The sequence below is a fragment of the Lissotriton vulgaris genome, chromosome 4_1, assembly GCF_964263255.1.
Source record: "Lissotriton vulgaris chromosome 4_1, aLisVul1.2, whole genome shotgun sequence".
Taxonomy (NCBI): domain Eukaryota; kingdom Metazoa; phylum Chordata; class Amphibia; order Caudata; family Salamandridae; genus Lissotriton; species Lissotriton vulgaris.
Window position 1 is genome coordinate 562,874,214 of NC_141691.1, and position 12,109 is coordinate 562,886,322.

Consider the following 12,109-nt stretch of genomic DNA (forward strand, 5'->3'; position numbering starts at 1 on the left):
TATATCAGCGTCCATACAGAGTAAAGGTGTATGATTAAGGGATGTATACCGTACTCACATGGGTGCACTATGATCGGAGCACATTGGTCTGTTGACCAGGCACCATTCATCTAGGGTCCCTATTACCACGAGGTTCAACCTCGTGGTAATTTGCACTTGCAATTTGCAAAATCGCAAGTTTTTTAAGAATGATGCATTGCATTTAAGGAATCGCAATATTGCGATTCCTTAAATTCAATCGCATTTTAGAAAATCGCAAAATTAGCGATTTTAAACAAAAACAAATGATGCATCTCAAAAAGCATTTTCGGAATCGCAAACGGCCGATTTTAAGGAATCGCACTGTTTGCGACTCAAAAAATGCTTGATGCATCTGGGCACAAGAGTGTAATACGGAGTTTGTAGTTCTGCTGCTTGTGTTATCCATTTTTGAATGGAGAACTCGCACTGATGCTAATTATGCTATACTTGTACTGTGTGATATACATTTTCACAGTTATAGCTGGTACTGTATTTGTTCTGTGTGTGCGCAAAGATTTTAGATCTGCTACCTGTACTGTGCCTTTTATGCGTGAGTAAAGCATACAATGCTGTCTTATCCCTTTTGTGTCCTATTAAGTTAAACCATTGACTGTTCACTAAAAAAGTGAATTTTGCACTAGTGTGTCTCCTTTATACAAAGGTAAAGTTCAACATGCCCCACCTAGAGATTGTTTTCTATACCGGTGAAACTACCTCATATAAATATGCCTTGACACAAATTGGATGCTTATCAAGTCTTCTATTCCAGTAATTTCTTTGTGTATTCTGAGAGTGATTTAAATTCACCATGAAACGTTTCTTACCTTTAAAGTTAACCCTCTAGAATGGTGTCCCACAAGTCAGCCTTGAAACATTTGCTTATGTATCTGGGAACACATATGCCACAGAAGAGTTATTTTGAAGGATTAGCAATCTGAAGAAACACACCTTGTTTGACGGGGAACTGGCACAGTGTTTAGATTTGTGCTTAGTTGTACACTTTCCCTTGTTCTTCACTGCCCTCCTGGACAGTAAAGTGTGAAGCAAAGCAGATGTCACATCAGGTGAAGCTAGGAAGACCTGCTGTGCAGGCAGCTTTCTGAGCAGATTTGTTGTATTTTGCTCGAAGGTAACCTGATATTATGAAATTGATGAGTTGATGGAAAAAATGGCAAACTGTAACCTGATGTAATTTCCATACAGTAGAGCACTGAGGTGTGTAGAATATTGGGAGAGTTATATTTTATTTTTAATCTAATGGTCTTTGTGATGCTTATTGTTTGTTAAGACCATGTACACCATGACTTAATCACGCTGTGATATATAGTAACATAGCTGGAAACAGGTGTCAAGGGATAGACTATTGATTTTATTGATTAAAGAACAGATTTTCCAGTTTTATTATGAATAGCTGAAAGGGAGGACGAAGAGAGGATCTTCAGAGGCAGTCTAATCCATTCCTTGGCAGCTCCAATGGAGAAGGTCCTACCCCAAATGAGACTTTCCATGTCCTGGGGTTGTATACCAACCATTTGTGAGATGACCTTTAGGGTTTTATGGTTGGGACTTGGGGGCCAAGAAAAAAGTGGAGGAGTTCTGGAAAGCCAAAAGCATACTAGTTCTGTCTGTAAGCCTGCGAGTACATATAAGAATGCAGCTGATTAACAACAATACCACAGGATACATAAGTTATCAGGTGCAATATATAACATGTATTACGAGTTTGTGGGGATTAACATGAGGCTTTTGGGGTTTAGTACACAAAAATCTACATGATATAGTAAATGCTGTATGATTTTCCCCGTCAAATTTTGGCAGGTTTGACCTGATGAAATTTAAAAAAGATTGAGTAATTTTCATTTGCGTTAAATAACGTCAAACTCGTAACTCTGACCCATGCCAAAACAGGGGTTTACACATGGGTCTAAATTAACCTCACTCACTTGCAATCTGCTCCCTCATAATCAGGCCCTATATGACTTACAAAACCATGGGAAAAACTAAAATATTTGTTGCTGATTGAAATTAGCTTCAATATAATTTATTCATAAAGCCTTTTCATGAGTATTTATATGGTTCCTAGCTTCACATACCTACAAGCAATTATCAGGCAGAAGAGTGCAATGTGTGTTTTTGAAGATCAGGCAAGAGGTGAGAACTGTTATAGGCACACTGCTAGTTTTTTGTAGTCATCAGATCGTTTAGCCACATCACATTCATACTATAGTTGCTGTTATCTGTGTACAAGAACGGGGACTGCTGGGAATCTTCATGAGGAGGGACCAACTGAGCCCTCTCGAACATACTTGTGTTGGATGGGAATGTCCACTGCAGCATATGTTAGACATGCTTCACTGCCTTTAGTGCCCACTGCATATGAATCTTGTATCCTGACTTTTAAAAATGTTGGTCCTGGATAATCTAGTGTGTGCACAGTGGCTTAGGCCTCTACCTGACAAAGTGAGGTTCAGGATTTGTCTTGTGACCTGGAGCAGCCCACTAAGAATGCCCTCATAATGGACTACGGACGATTGTCCCTTATCTGGGTTTATCACGTAAAGCAGCAGTGGCAGCATACCATGTTTGATATTGTATTGTGTGACTAGAACTTGTTATATGTATCATGGACAGCATGGCCCACTGACCCCTCTCATGCAGGGTTCTATTGCTCTGTGAGGCTAAGCCCCTTGATCTGAATCATCTGTATACGTCGAGTCTGTGTGCGCGTACAGTGAGTATGTGACACGTTTATGGTAGGAGGACTCTGTGTGTGTGTGTGCGTCAGAGGACTGAAACCAATGGGATCCATTTGTGATGCCCCTGGTTTAGCACAAAAGGAGGGTAGGATTGTCCTACTAGCAATACGTTAAATGACCATGGTGGAGTCCACTCCATACAGGTAGTAATATCCCGGTCCCACAACTGAGTGCAATCCCTAACTGCCTCCTAATATATTGGATAGTAATAGCGGTAACCTGACCTTAGAGAGAGGAAGGGTGATTATTGTGTATGAGAAGGAGCTATAGTTTCTCTGGATTAGTGAAATTTACCACAACACTGTGTTGTGGATTGGTTGAACTGTGTAGCATTTCGTTTTTTGTGAGGGTAAAATATTTTTTTTTCTAAAAAGATAAACATAGGCTGGACCTATATATTTAAACACAAGACAAGAATAATAGAAGCCAACTATGAGATATCAAACACGTATAGTTAGTTACACTCTCACCTTAGACGAGAAGCTGAAGTCTATGGTAAATTGCTTTTGGGGCAATCTGCAAGACGATGAACAAATGAAGTACTTGCACTGATGTTGCTGTGGAGAGATGACTATCAGTAGAAGCTACAATGCTTAGTGCTAGGGCTATCTATCCTTCCATCTACATTCCATGTCTATCCATGACATTGATACGGGGTTGCTAGTGTATGTATATTTTATTGAACTTGGTTTTTAGGCAAGAAACTATTTTGATACCTCCAAGAATGTTGGAAAAGATAGACTTTTAAGAATAGGAGATTATGGTTCAGGGTGAGTGGCCTTTTCAAACAACCTGGCAGGACAGAGCAACAAGAAGGTGGATGTAAATTGGCTGAAGTTTAATTATCACAATGAAGGAAGCAGTGTTACAAGTGCATGAATGGATGCTTTTTGTCCTAGCTGGAGGAATATGGCCGGTTTAGGAATTCACACTTCTAGTGAAAGATTAATGCTAGAAAATCAAAAGCAGAACTAAGAAGACGGTGCAATACTTCTACAAAAAAGCGGATTGGTTCGAGAGGGAAGATGCAACAGTAATTAAAATAACTCACAGAGATAAATAATCAGGTGGTTCATTCTCTGAGAAGTTACCAATAAAAACATATGTTGCTACACGCTTGTTTCCCACTGATCCTAGGGATATTTACTCATTAATTATTATAATTGTTTTGCTCCCTAGATATTAGTGCTATTCGTTGTGTTCTGTGTCTCCTTCGTTATGATCCCCAAGGACATGTATCAATGGCTAGTGAACCCTTCAGCAGTAGCAAAGCATGGAAAACTTACCAACTGTCCTTGACGGTCTCTAACCGATGATATAGTGAAAGCTGTCTTTTACTCTGATGGCTTTACCTGCTTTCCTCATTTTCAATGTTATACATTTCTTTAGCATTGCACAATGTTGTCAGTACTGCACATTCTTGACAGGACAGGGACTTCAAAACAACACTTTGTAGATGCAGACATTGACTTCTGCTTTTGACAGCAGCCACTTTGTAATCCCAGCTGGTTTCAATGATTTAAGAATAATTGGAATCTCTTGAATTTTGACAAAGCTCTAGTTCTGTGAATGTCTAAAATCACTGTTTTGTTGCTGATGGCTCCAGAATGTGTAGAACGTTGTCCAAGCCCATCACAGACTCGAGCTAAATACAGCACTTTTCTGCTAACTAGTCAAGTATACTTTTGACCTAGAGTTTTGTTTTGTGCATAAACATGATCAAAGAAGGAATGCATTCTATAACTACTTTATTATGTGGGACTACAATATATAATCCTGACTTAAGTCATGGGTGATAGTTTATAATTTGGGGAAGTAGGCAAACAGTTTATGCATGAGAATATGCAGCCGCGGTCCATGCAGATAACAGCGGTGTGGCGGTGGGGCGGTTGGGCAGTGTAAAGGGGGATTTCGAGGGACGATGCAGAGGGAATATTAAATAAATAATTACATTTCCCTCTGCATTGTCCCTCAAAATCCCTCCTTACCCTGCACCACCGCTGTTACCTGCACGGACCGTGGCTGGAAATATATCTGTCAGTGACCAGTGCACATGCAAAATAGGTCTTACCTCCAGCTTTCTTTGACTCCTGTCTTCTTTATTCTGTGTTTACATAGAGATACTTGTATGCAGTTTTATTGCAGATAGAGCACAGTTTATTGTACTGTCCCAATGTAGGGGCATATCAAGAAGTGGCGGCGATAATATTATCGCCACCCTTAGAGCCCGTTTTTGGGTGAAAAGCGGCGATAATATTATCGCATTATCAACAAGGACACGCTAGCATGTGTTTCCTTGCATTAGCGCCCCTTGTAAGCATGCCTCCCATCGCATTGCTAATGAGATGCAAAGGAGGCGTGCCTGACAAAACACCATGGGAAAATATCGCTAATCGAGCTTTTTCATAATGACAACGAGGGTTAGCGATATTTGAAATTGCGTTAAGTATGCCTTAACGCAGGAATTTAACATCTGTTAAATTACTGACTTAGGCATACCTAACATGGGGGTGGATTATGTGGCTAAGACCACAGGCCCTATCACCAAGGATATCGCCTTTTTCCATGGAAAATTGCTGGAAAACCAGTGATGTTCCATGGAAAACACTGCTATCACTGGAATAATTATCTCCATTGCGCTATGCGTTGTTGATACAGCGCTAGCATGGCGATAATTTCCAGCGATAGCCGGTGATATGCATTCTCACGCTAAGAGCGGCTGCGGGCTGCCGCTTGTTGATATGCCCCGTAGTTTTCACTGAAACCCCCGTTGCCGGGCTATGTCGTTGGTGTCAATGGAGCAGGGCATACTCGGATGTATTTTTGATATTGCTTTTTAATTTTTACAGTGCTGGCATTGATGTCTTTCTAATTCACAGTGGCTGCAGGACCTTATGCCATGTGAAATAGTGTGAGGCTTGAAGACTAAACAGTTTAGTATTCATTCTTTTTTAAAGCAGATGTGCTTGGATTCTGCTTTTAGGATAGCCAAATCATTGAACTTGTAGATTAAAACCTATGCCCTCTTAACTGCATATAGGCCCAGTCATACTAATGCTTGGTTCTGCAAGGGAATCCTGCCCAGTGCTGGATTCATACACCTAGCCTCTCTCCAAATTTGCTGACATTTACCCAAATCCTGGGCCACGTCAATTTAAAACAAACTGAAATCAACATTCAGATACTATATTCCTAAAACGTGTATTTTTATAATGATGATAAGATACATCCGAAGCTACTCCAAGAACCTTCCTTAAATAATTACTTATGTTTTTCTGCCATCTCTCCATTACTTCAATATATTGAACAAAGGTTGGTGTTGTGAATTGCTATGATACTGTGGTGACCACATGAAGTGATTCAGAACTAATATGAAAGTACAGAGGTTCTTAGCAAATCATCTGGGGATATTCCACTTGATTATGTTGATAAGCCAGCTCAGGAACAGGTTACTTGAAGTCAAAGAATAGTCTGCATTTTGGCGATGGATTTGTTCACTGAAAAATAAGCGATAGCATAAATGTGCTCATTTGTATTCGTGTAGCTCCTCTCGTGTAGTGTTCCAGAGAAGTAACGTTTATTATCTTTTATGTTGATTGAATACTGTTTTAGTTACAAAAATGTGTGCTACAGCAATCGATGCTATACAAACAATTTTATTTACAGCTTACTAAAATACCGTTGATTGTATTTGAGGCAATGTCCGTATGTCATTAACTAACCTGAATCGCATCTTTGTTTTCCTGCAGGGTTCCAGTCTGTCTTACCAAATCAACAACAGGGGTTCCAGGGACTCATGGGGATGCAGCCGCCCCCACAAAGCCAGAATATGATGAACAATCAACAGGGAAACCAGGTGCAAGGCATGATGGTTCAGTATCCTACCATGCCGTCTTATCAGGTATTTACGACGGGTACATTTTCAAAAATTTAGCTCATAAACAAAGGCCCGATTCATAAAAATAATTATTCACGTAAATATTTACTCAGATGGATATTTACTACTACACTTTAGAGGTTTCCACACACGGAAACAGGAGGGGGGGTCTTTCCCAGTGTTATTTACAAATAACTTTCCAGCCCTATTTTACATTTTGCCTTCTTGGCAGACATGTCCACTACTAGGGCATAGATCACCATTGATTGCCCTTTGCAAAAGTATAGGGAAATGTATATGAATATATCCCAAACACTTTCCAGACCTATAGCATTGTCTATATTTAGTGATGGATATGTTTGTGATGAATCATTGAAGGGCTGCAAAGATGAAAGGAGGGTCCCAAAGCATTCCCCCCCCCCCCATGTATTTTCCATAGACTTTTGTATTCAATGTACTTCAGGAATGGCTATATTGATTTTGATTACATTTGCCATGAATATACATTATAGTGTTTAGATTGCCATGCCTGCTATTGCAATTGATATTATGAAGGGGTTATAAAGTTATAATGATCAAAAACTTGGCAATATCTTTTGTTGAAGTAGTGCCACGGTACTAACACAGATCATGGGGATGACTAGTCATTATGTGATTGGCAAATGACTTCTGTTACAAAAGAAACAGGCAGCCATGTAGATTTCAGGTACAGTTTGCATATGTTCCGCAGTACGCCCTTAAATGGAGGTAAGATAAGGTATATTAAAGTAGTCTTAGGTAAAGAAAAATATTTATAAGTTTCTATATATTTTCAAAAAAATACACAGAGTTTGACTGTACTGTCCCAGGTGTACTGCTGTACAAAACATAAATTATAAAAAAAACTAAACATGGTAAAAAAATCAAAAATACACACTATCCATAAATTTAAAAAATGTAGGGTCAACAGTATATTTGCCTTTTTAACATATTTAAATCTTTAGTGAAAAGCCTACTAAGTATTTTGATACTACCTCCAAATTACCGTGCTCCTTAAAATCATTTAATAAAAATGCCCAGTTCTCCCCAAACTCCTGTAAAAATATATAGAAAATTATGAATGTATTAATTGTACCCATAAATACATTAATAAATTGGTAAAAGATAGAGATCAACAATAAAACCTACTTCTTACCTACATCTAAGACCCCAAACCAGAACGCGGTGAAACACAGAACGCAAAACACAGACGTAATGTGCTGAAAACAACACGGTACTCCTCTCCACTGTGCACTATTCCACTGTACGCAACTCCACTCTTTGACACTCTACTCTACATGATTTCACTCTATGCCTGTAAGAAATTGGCCTGGTATAGGATGTCCACCAATGTAAGTGACACCTTGCACCAGCCAAGGCAACCCTTATGGTGATTTAAGAGGTCTTAGACAACCTTAGAAAGCTCTCTAAGTGGTAGCTGTGGAGAGCAGCCTTCAGGCTTCGTCCAGAGGGAGGGTAATCCAGCTTGTTTTACCAGAATGAAATCTTATAGTATAGATTAATTGAAAAAAAACCACACCAGGTGTTTATAAAAATATGTATTTATTATATAATACTCTCTAGTACGGTCCAATATCTTTACCACGGAGATAAACACAATTCACACAATATTTTAGTAAAGAAACACAGTGAATAGCACAAAATGCACAGTTGCCCCAGGGGGGACCAAACCATTTACTAAGAAAGTAGAAAGTGGTATAGAAAGACCAGGACCCAGGTATGAGCTGTCCCACGCAGGCTGTCGAGTGCAGATGGGTCGGTGTCCGGCGGGAGCACCAACAATCCTTGGCAAAGGCAAGCCACGCAGGAATCAATGAAGGAGCAACGTCGGGACCAGCAATGCCCAGGGGACTCACCATAGGCAAGGGCATCAGGGTAGGCCCGGGCAATGAGGGGAGCCCAAAAGTAACAAGTAACAAGTTTGACCTTCAAGTGGACCCATGTGCGGAAGAGGACCTCAAGCAGCTCACCAAAAGATGCAGGCCACGATGCACATGATGCGGTGTGGCTGAAAAGTCTGGTCACTGGAGGAGCTCGAGGTTGGGGCTACTTGGAACCCCAAGATCTTCTTGCAAAGAAGTCAACAAGCCTTTGCAACTGTAAGTTGGATACAGTGCACAGGGGTCGGTTATTGCAACCCCCACGAGGGATACTGGCCTCAAAGTTGGTGGGAGGGCTGGACAGGCATTGGGAGCTGTGGAATATCACGCATGTGTTGCAAAACCCACAGAGTCTGGAGGAGCTCAGGATCTGATGACCGGTTGACTTAGTTGCAGTGCCTGCCAATGCAGGGGAGTGACTCCTTCCCTTCAAGGAGATTACTTCACGTGTCTTCGATGCTTCACAGGGATTAGAAGGTTCCTCTATGATGCACAGGCACAGGTGATACAGCAGACAAGAAGGAAGATGAAGTCAGGCCCAAACGAAGTCCAGAGGAGTTCAGAGTGCCCAGACGGTAGAGGTGCAGTGGTGTCTGATCTGAATCTTATCCCACAACAAATCTAGGGACCTACACCCAGGTAAGCCCTAAGGTACCCTAGGGAAAGTGTTGGGAAGATTCAGGGGACCCTCCCAGCGGAGGGTCTGGACAGGGGGGAGGTTAACCCCATGTTTTTCGTCCAATTTCACCCCAGAGCGGGAGCCAATGGCTCCCAGAACTGGTTTGAACTGGACTATGCATGGGGGCACCAAGTGTGCCCCTCATGCTGACTTTCTAGCGCTGGCAAGTGCACCTGCCTGGTCCCAATACATTAAATCCTGCCTGGGAGGTGGTCAAACCTCCCTGTTACAGGATGCCTATTGTTCCATCTTCCTCTGCTCGAGCTTGGCTCAGCAGCAGGAGGGCATAAATGTGTCTCTGGTTGGCATCAACCATTTTGTGCTATCCAGGTCTAGAGAACTGGTACCGGGAGCACCGAGAGCCTACAGAGGTCTCTTCCAGTGCTTGGAATCATACCTCCCACACCATTTATATGTATGATTCTAACATGTTTGATACCAAACATGATAGGATTCGATGCAGTCGTGTTCGAGATGGTCATCGCATAATTACGCTGTGCCCCTCTATATTGTATGTGGCTGCTTCACTGACAACCCGGGAGAATGGACTCCGTAGGATGTAGGGGTGTCCTGCTCATGCAGGGGCACCCTCTCACCTAGAACTAAGCTCCCTGCCTTCAGGATTGCAAAGGCCTGCTATGGGGTGACTTGTAGGTTTTAAGTGCAGTGACCCTTAGATATAGTAAACCTATATCTTAAGTAAGTGGTGCAAGCACCAACCTTAATATCACAAGACTGAGGTAAAGGGGGGACAAGGAGCTATATGTAGGTCCAGTGACTTATGCTCCTGAGAACTAGAATGATATCCTATGGGAGTCACAGTTCCTGTGGAAGAAGGTTAGTAGGGGAAATTACGGTCGTTCTCAAATGATGGTGTCTGAGTAAAGTGTGTCCTGTATTGGTGCCCTCACACTCCCCGAAGGATGTCATGCTTCATCAATGGGCAGTGCTCGACAAATAATGATGTTGCTTTGCTGTTTGTTTAGTAACCAGCCAGATCTTACATATTTTCAGGTATTTAACTAGCAGCTGAGTAAATAGGGATGCATACTTACTGTTTGCATGGCCACTGACCAAAGAGTGCTTACTTCTGCTTTTTAGCTAGATATTTACATTACCACTCGTAAAATAGTAAATCATCTCCCGTATTTTCCTATAGCTTGATAATCAGCATAAAAATAGCACAATAGTCCCAACAGCCGGTTAAATAGCCACCACCACATCATGAAAAGTTGGGACATATTGTCTATGAGGTCTTGTTTCATTCCTACTATTACCCCCAAAAATGGAATTAGATTAGTCAAAACATGTACGATTGGACCAATAATCTCCTCTTAGTTTTAATACCAATGCTATTTGTGTAGCAAAGACATGAAAGATCAAATTAATAATGAGTAATCATTTAAAATTGTTCACGAATTTAGAAATATTTAATGTAATGCTATTTTGGATGGTGATATGCAGGTCCTTGACCATACAGACTCCTAAATATGGCATAGTTTGTATTTACTCTGTTTACGTTGTAATGCAGAGCCCCAAATTTACTAGCAATTTAGATATAAGCGAAAACGGGAGAATTTAAATTTGAACAACGTGCTATTAACTTGAGTGAATTATTAATCCACTCTCATATTTGCAGGTGCCAATGACCCAGGGATCTCAAGGAATGCCACAACCATCATATCAACAATCGATGATGCTGCCAAACCAATCAGGTCAAGGAACACTTGCAGCCAATGGAATGCCTGTTTATTGCAATGTCATACCTCCCTCCCCACAGAACAGTTTAAGGTTGGTTACCCCACACTGCCCGACCGGAAATGTTCCAGTTATTTCCTCTAACTGCAGGACAAACTGTTCGAACATTAATACCACAGGATGGCAAGTTAAATATTGAAAAAAGGACATACAAACATAACTAACGGTGCATTTCATGACAAATAACCTCTGGCCTTCATAGAAAGAAGAACTCGATGGAAGATCGGCTGAGAGCTTAACTATTTATGATGCTCAATTGATTGCTACTGGTCAACTGTAAAAAGTTACAAAATGTTTGCTGGTTAATGGTGCATATTTTTGTCATGTCTGCTAGATCTGCCTTTATAGCTTAGCTAGTGACATGAATACTTCGAGGTAAGATTTTTTCCTACCGCTGAACAGCACTGTGTAGATTGTAATATCCCTAATTTGGATTAGTTTTGTACTTTGTGTTGAGTTTGTGAAAATAAAGTATTTAAATCTAAATATATATATACATATATATATATATCAATATATATGTGTATATATTTATATAAATCATAAGATCACATGTACCAAAGCTGTCTCGGAAAAAAAGAATTGATGAAAGGAAGGAATAATTTATATAAAATATAGAGTTTTTTATGGATATATACCGTATTGTAGTGTTTAATCACAATAAAACTATTTGACCTCATGGAGGAAGGTCATGTTTCTATTACCTGTTTTGAATCTTCTCTTCTTTGATTAATACTTGTAATCCACATTTTGAAAGTGTGCGTTGCCATATAAAAAGGAGTATAATTAATGTATTGTCTTTTAAAACAATTACTTGATGCAAATGTGTAAACTTTGTCTGTTTTAAGAAAGTTCTTGCAAACCAGGGGGCATATTATCAAGGGATGTATCTCCGCTTTTTTGGCTTTAAAAGCCAAGACAGCGGAGATAAAATGATCTCCCTATTACCTAGCTGTCGTTAACACCAGTTAGTGACAGCTAGTAGGAGATAGTGACCATCTTGGGCCCCGCTTTGCATGTCAGAGAAATGTAACACTAATGACATGCAAAGTGGGCGTGCCAAGATGTTAGCGACTGGAAACAGTCACTAACATCGCTA

At 40.5% G+C, this 12,109-nt stretch overlaps 1 protein-coding gene across 6 annotated transcripts in view; it reads left to right on the forward strand.

The window, feature by feature from the left end:
* Positions 1–11,704, forward strand: part of ARPP21 (cAMP regulated phosphoprotein 21) — a 325,940-nt gene extending 314,236 nt beyond the window's left edge. For all 6 annotated transcript variants that reach the window (XM_086964746.1, XM_086964751.1, XM_086964752.1 and 3 more), the window contains 2 exons: positions 6,527–6,678; positions 10,892–11,704. In XM_086964746.1, coding sequence (XP_086820872.1) covers positions 6,527–6,678; positions 10,892–11,149 — 410 coding nt within the window. In that variant the 3' untranslated portion in view covers positions 11,150–11,704. The remainder of the gene's footprint in view (positions 1–6,526; positions 6,679–10,891) is intronic.
* Positions 11,705–12,109: the final 405 nt, after the last annotated feature.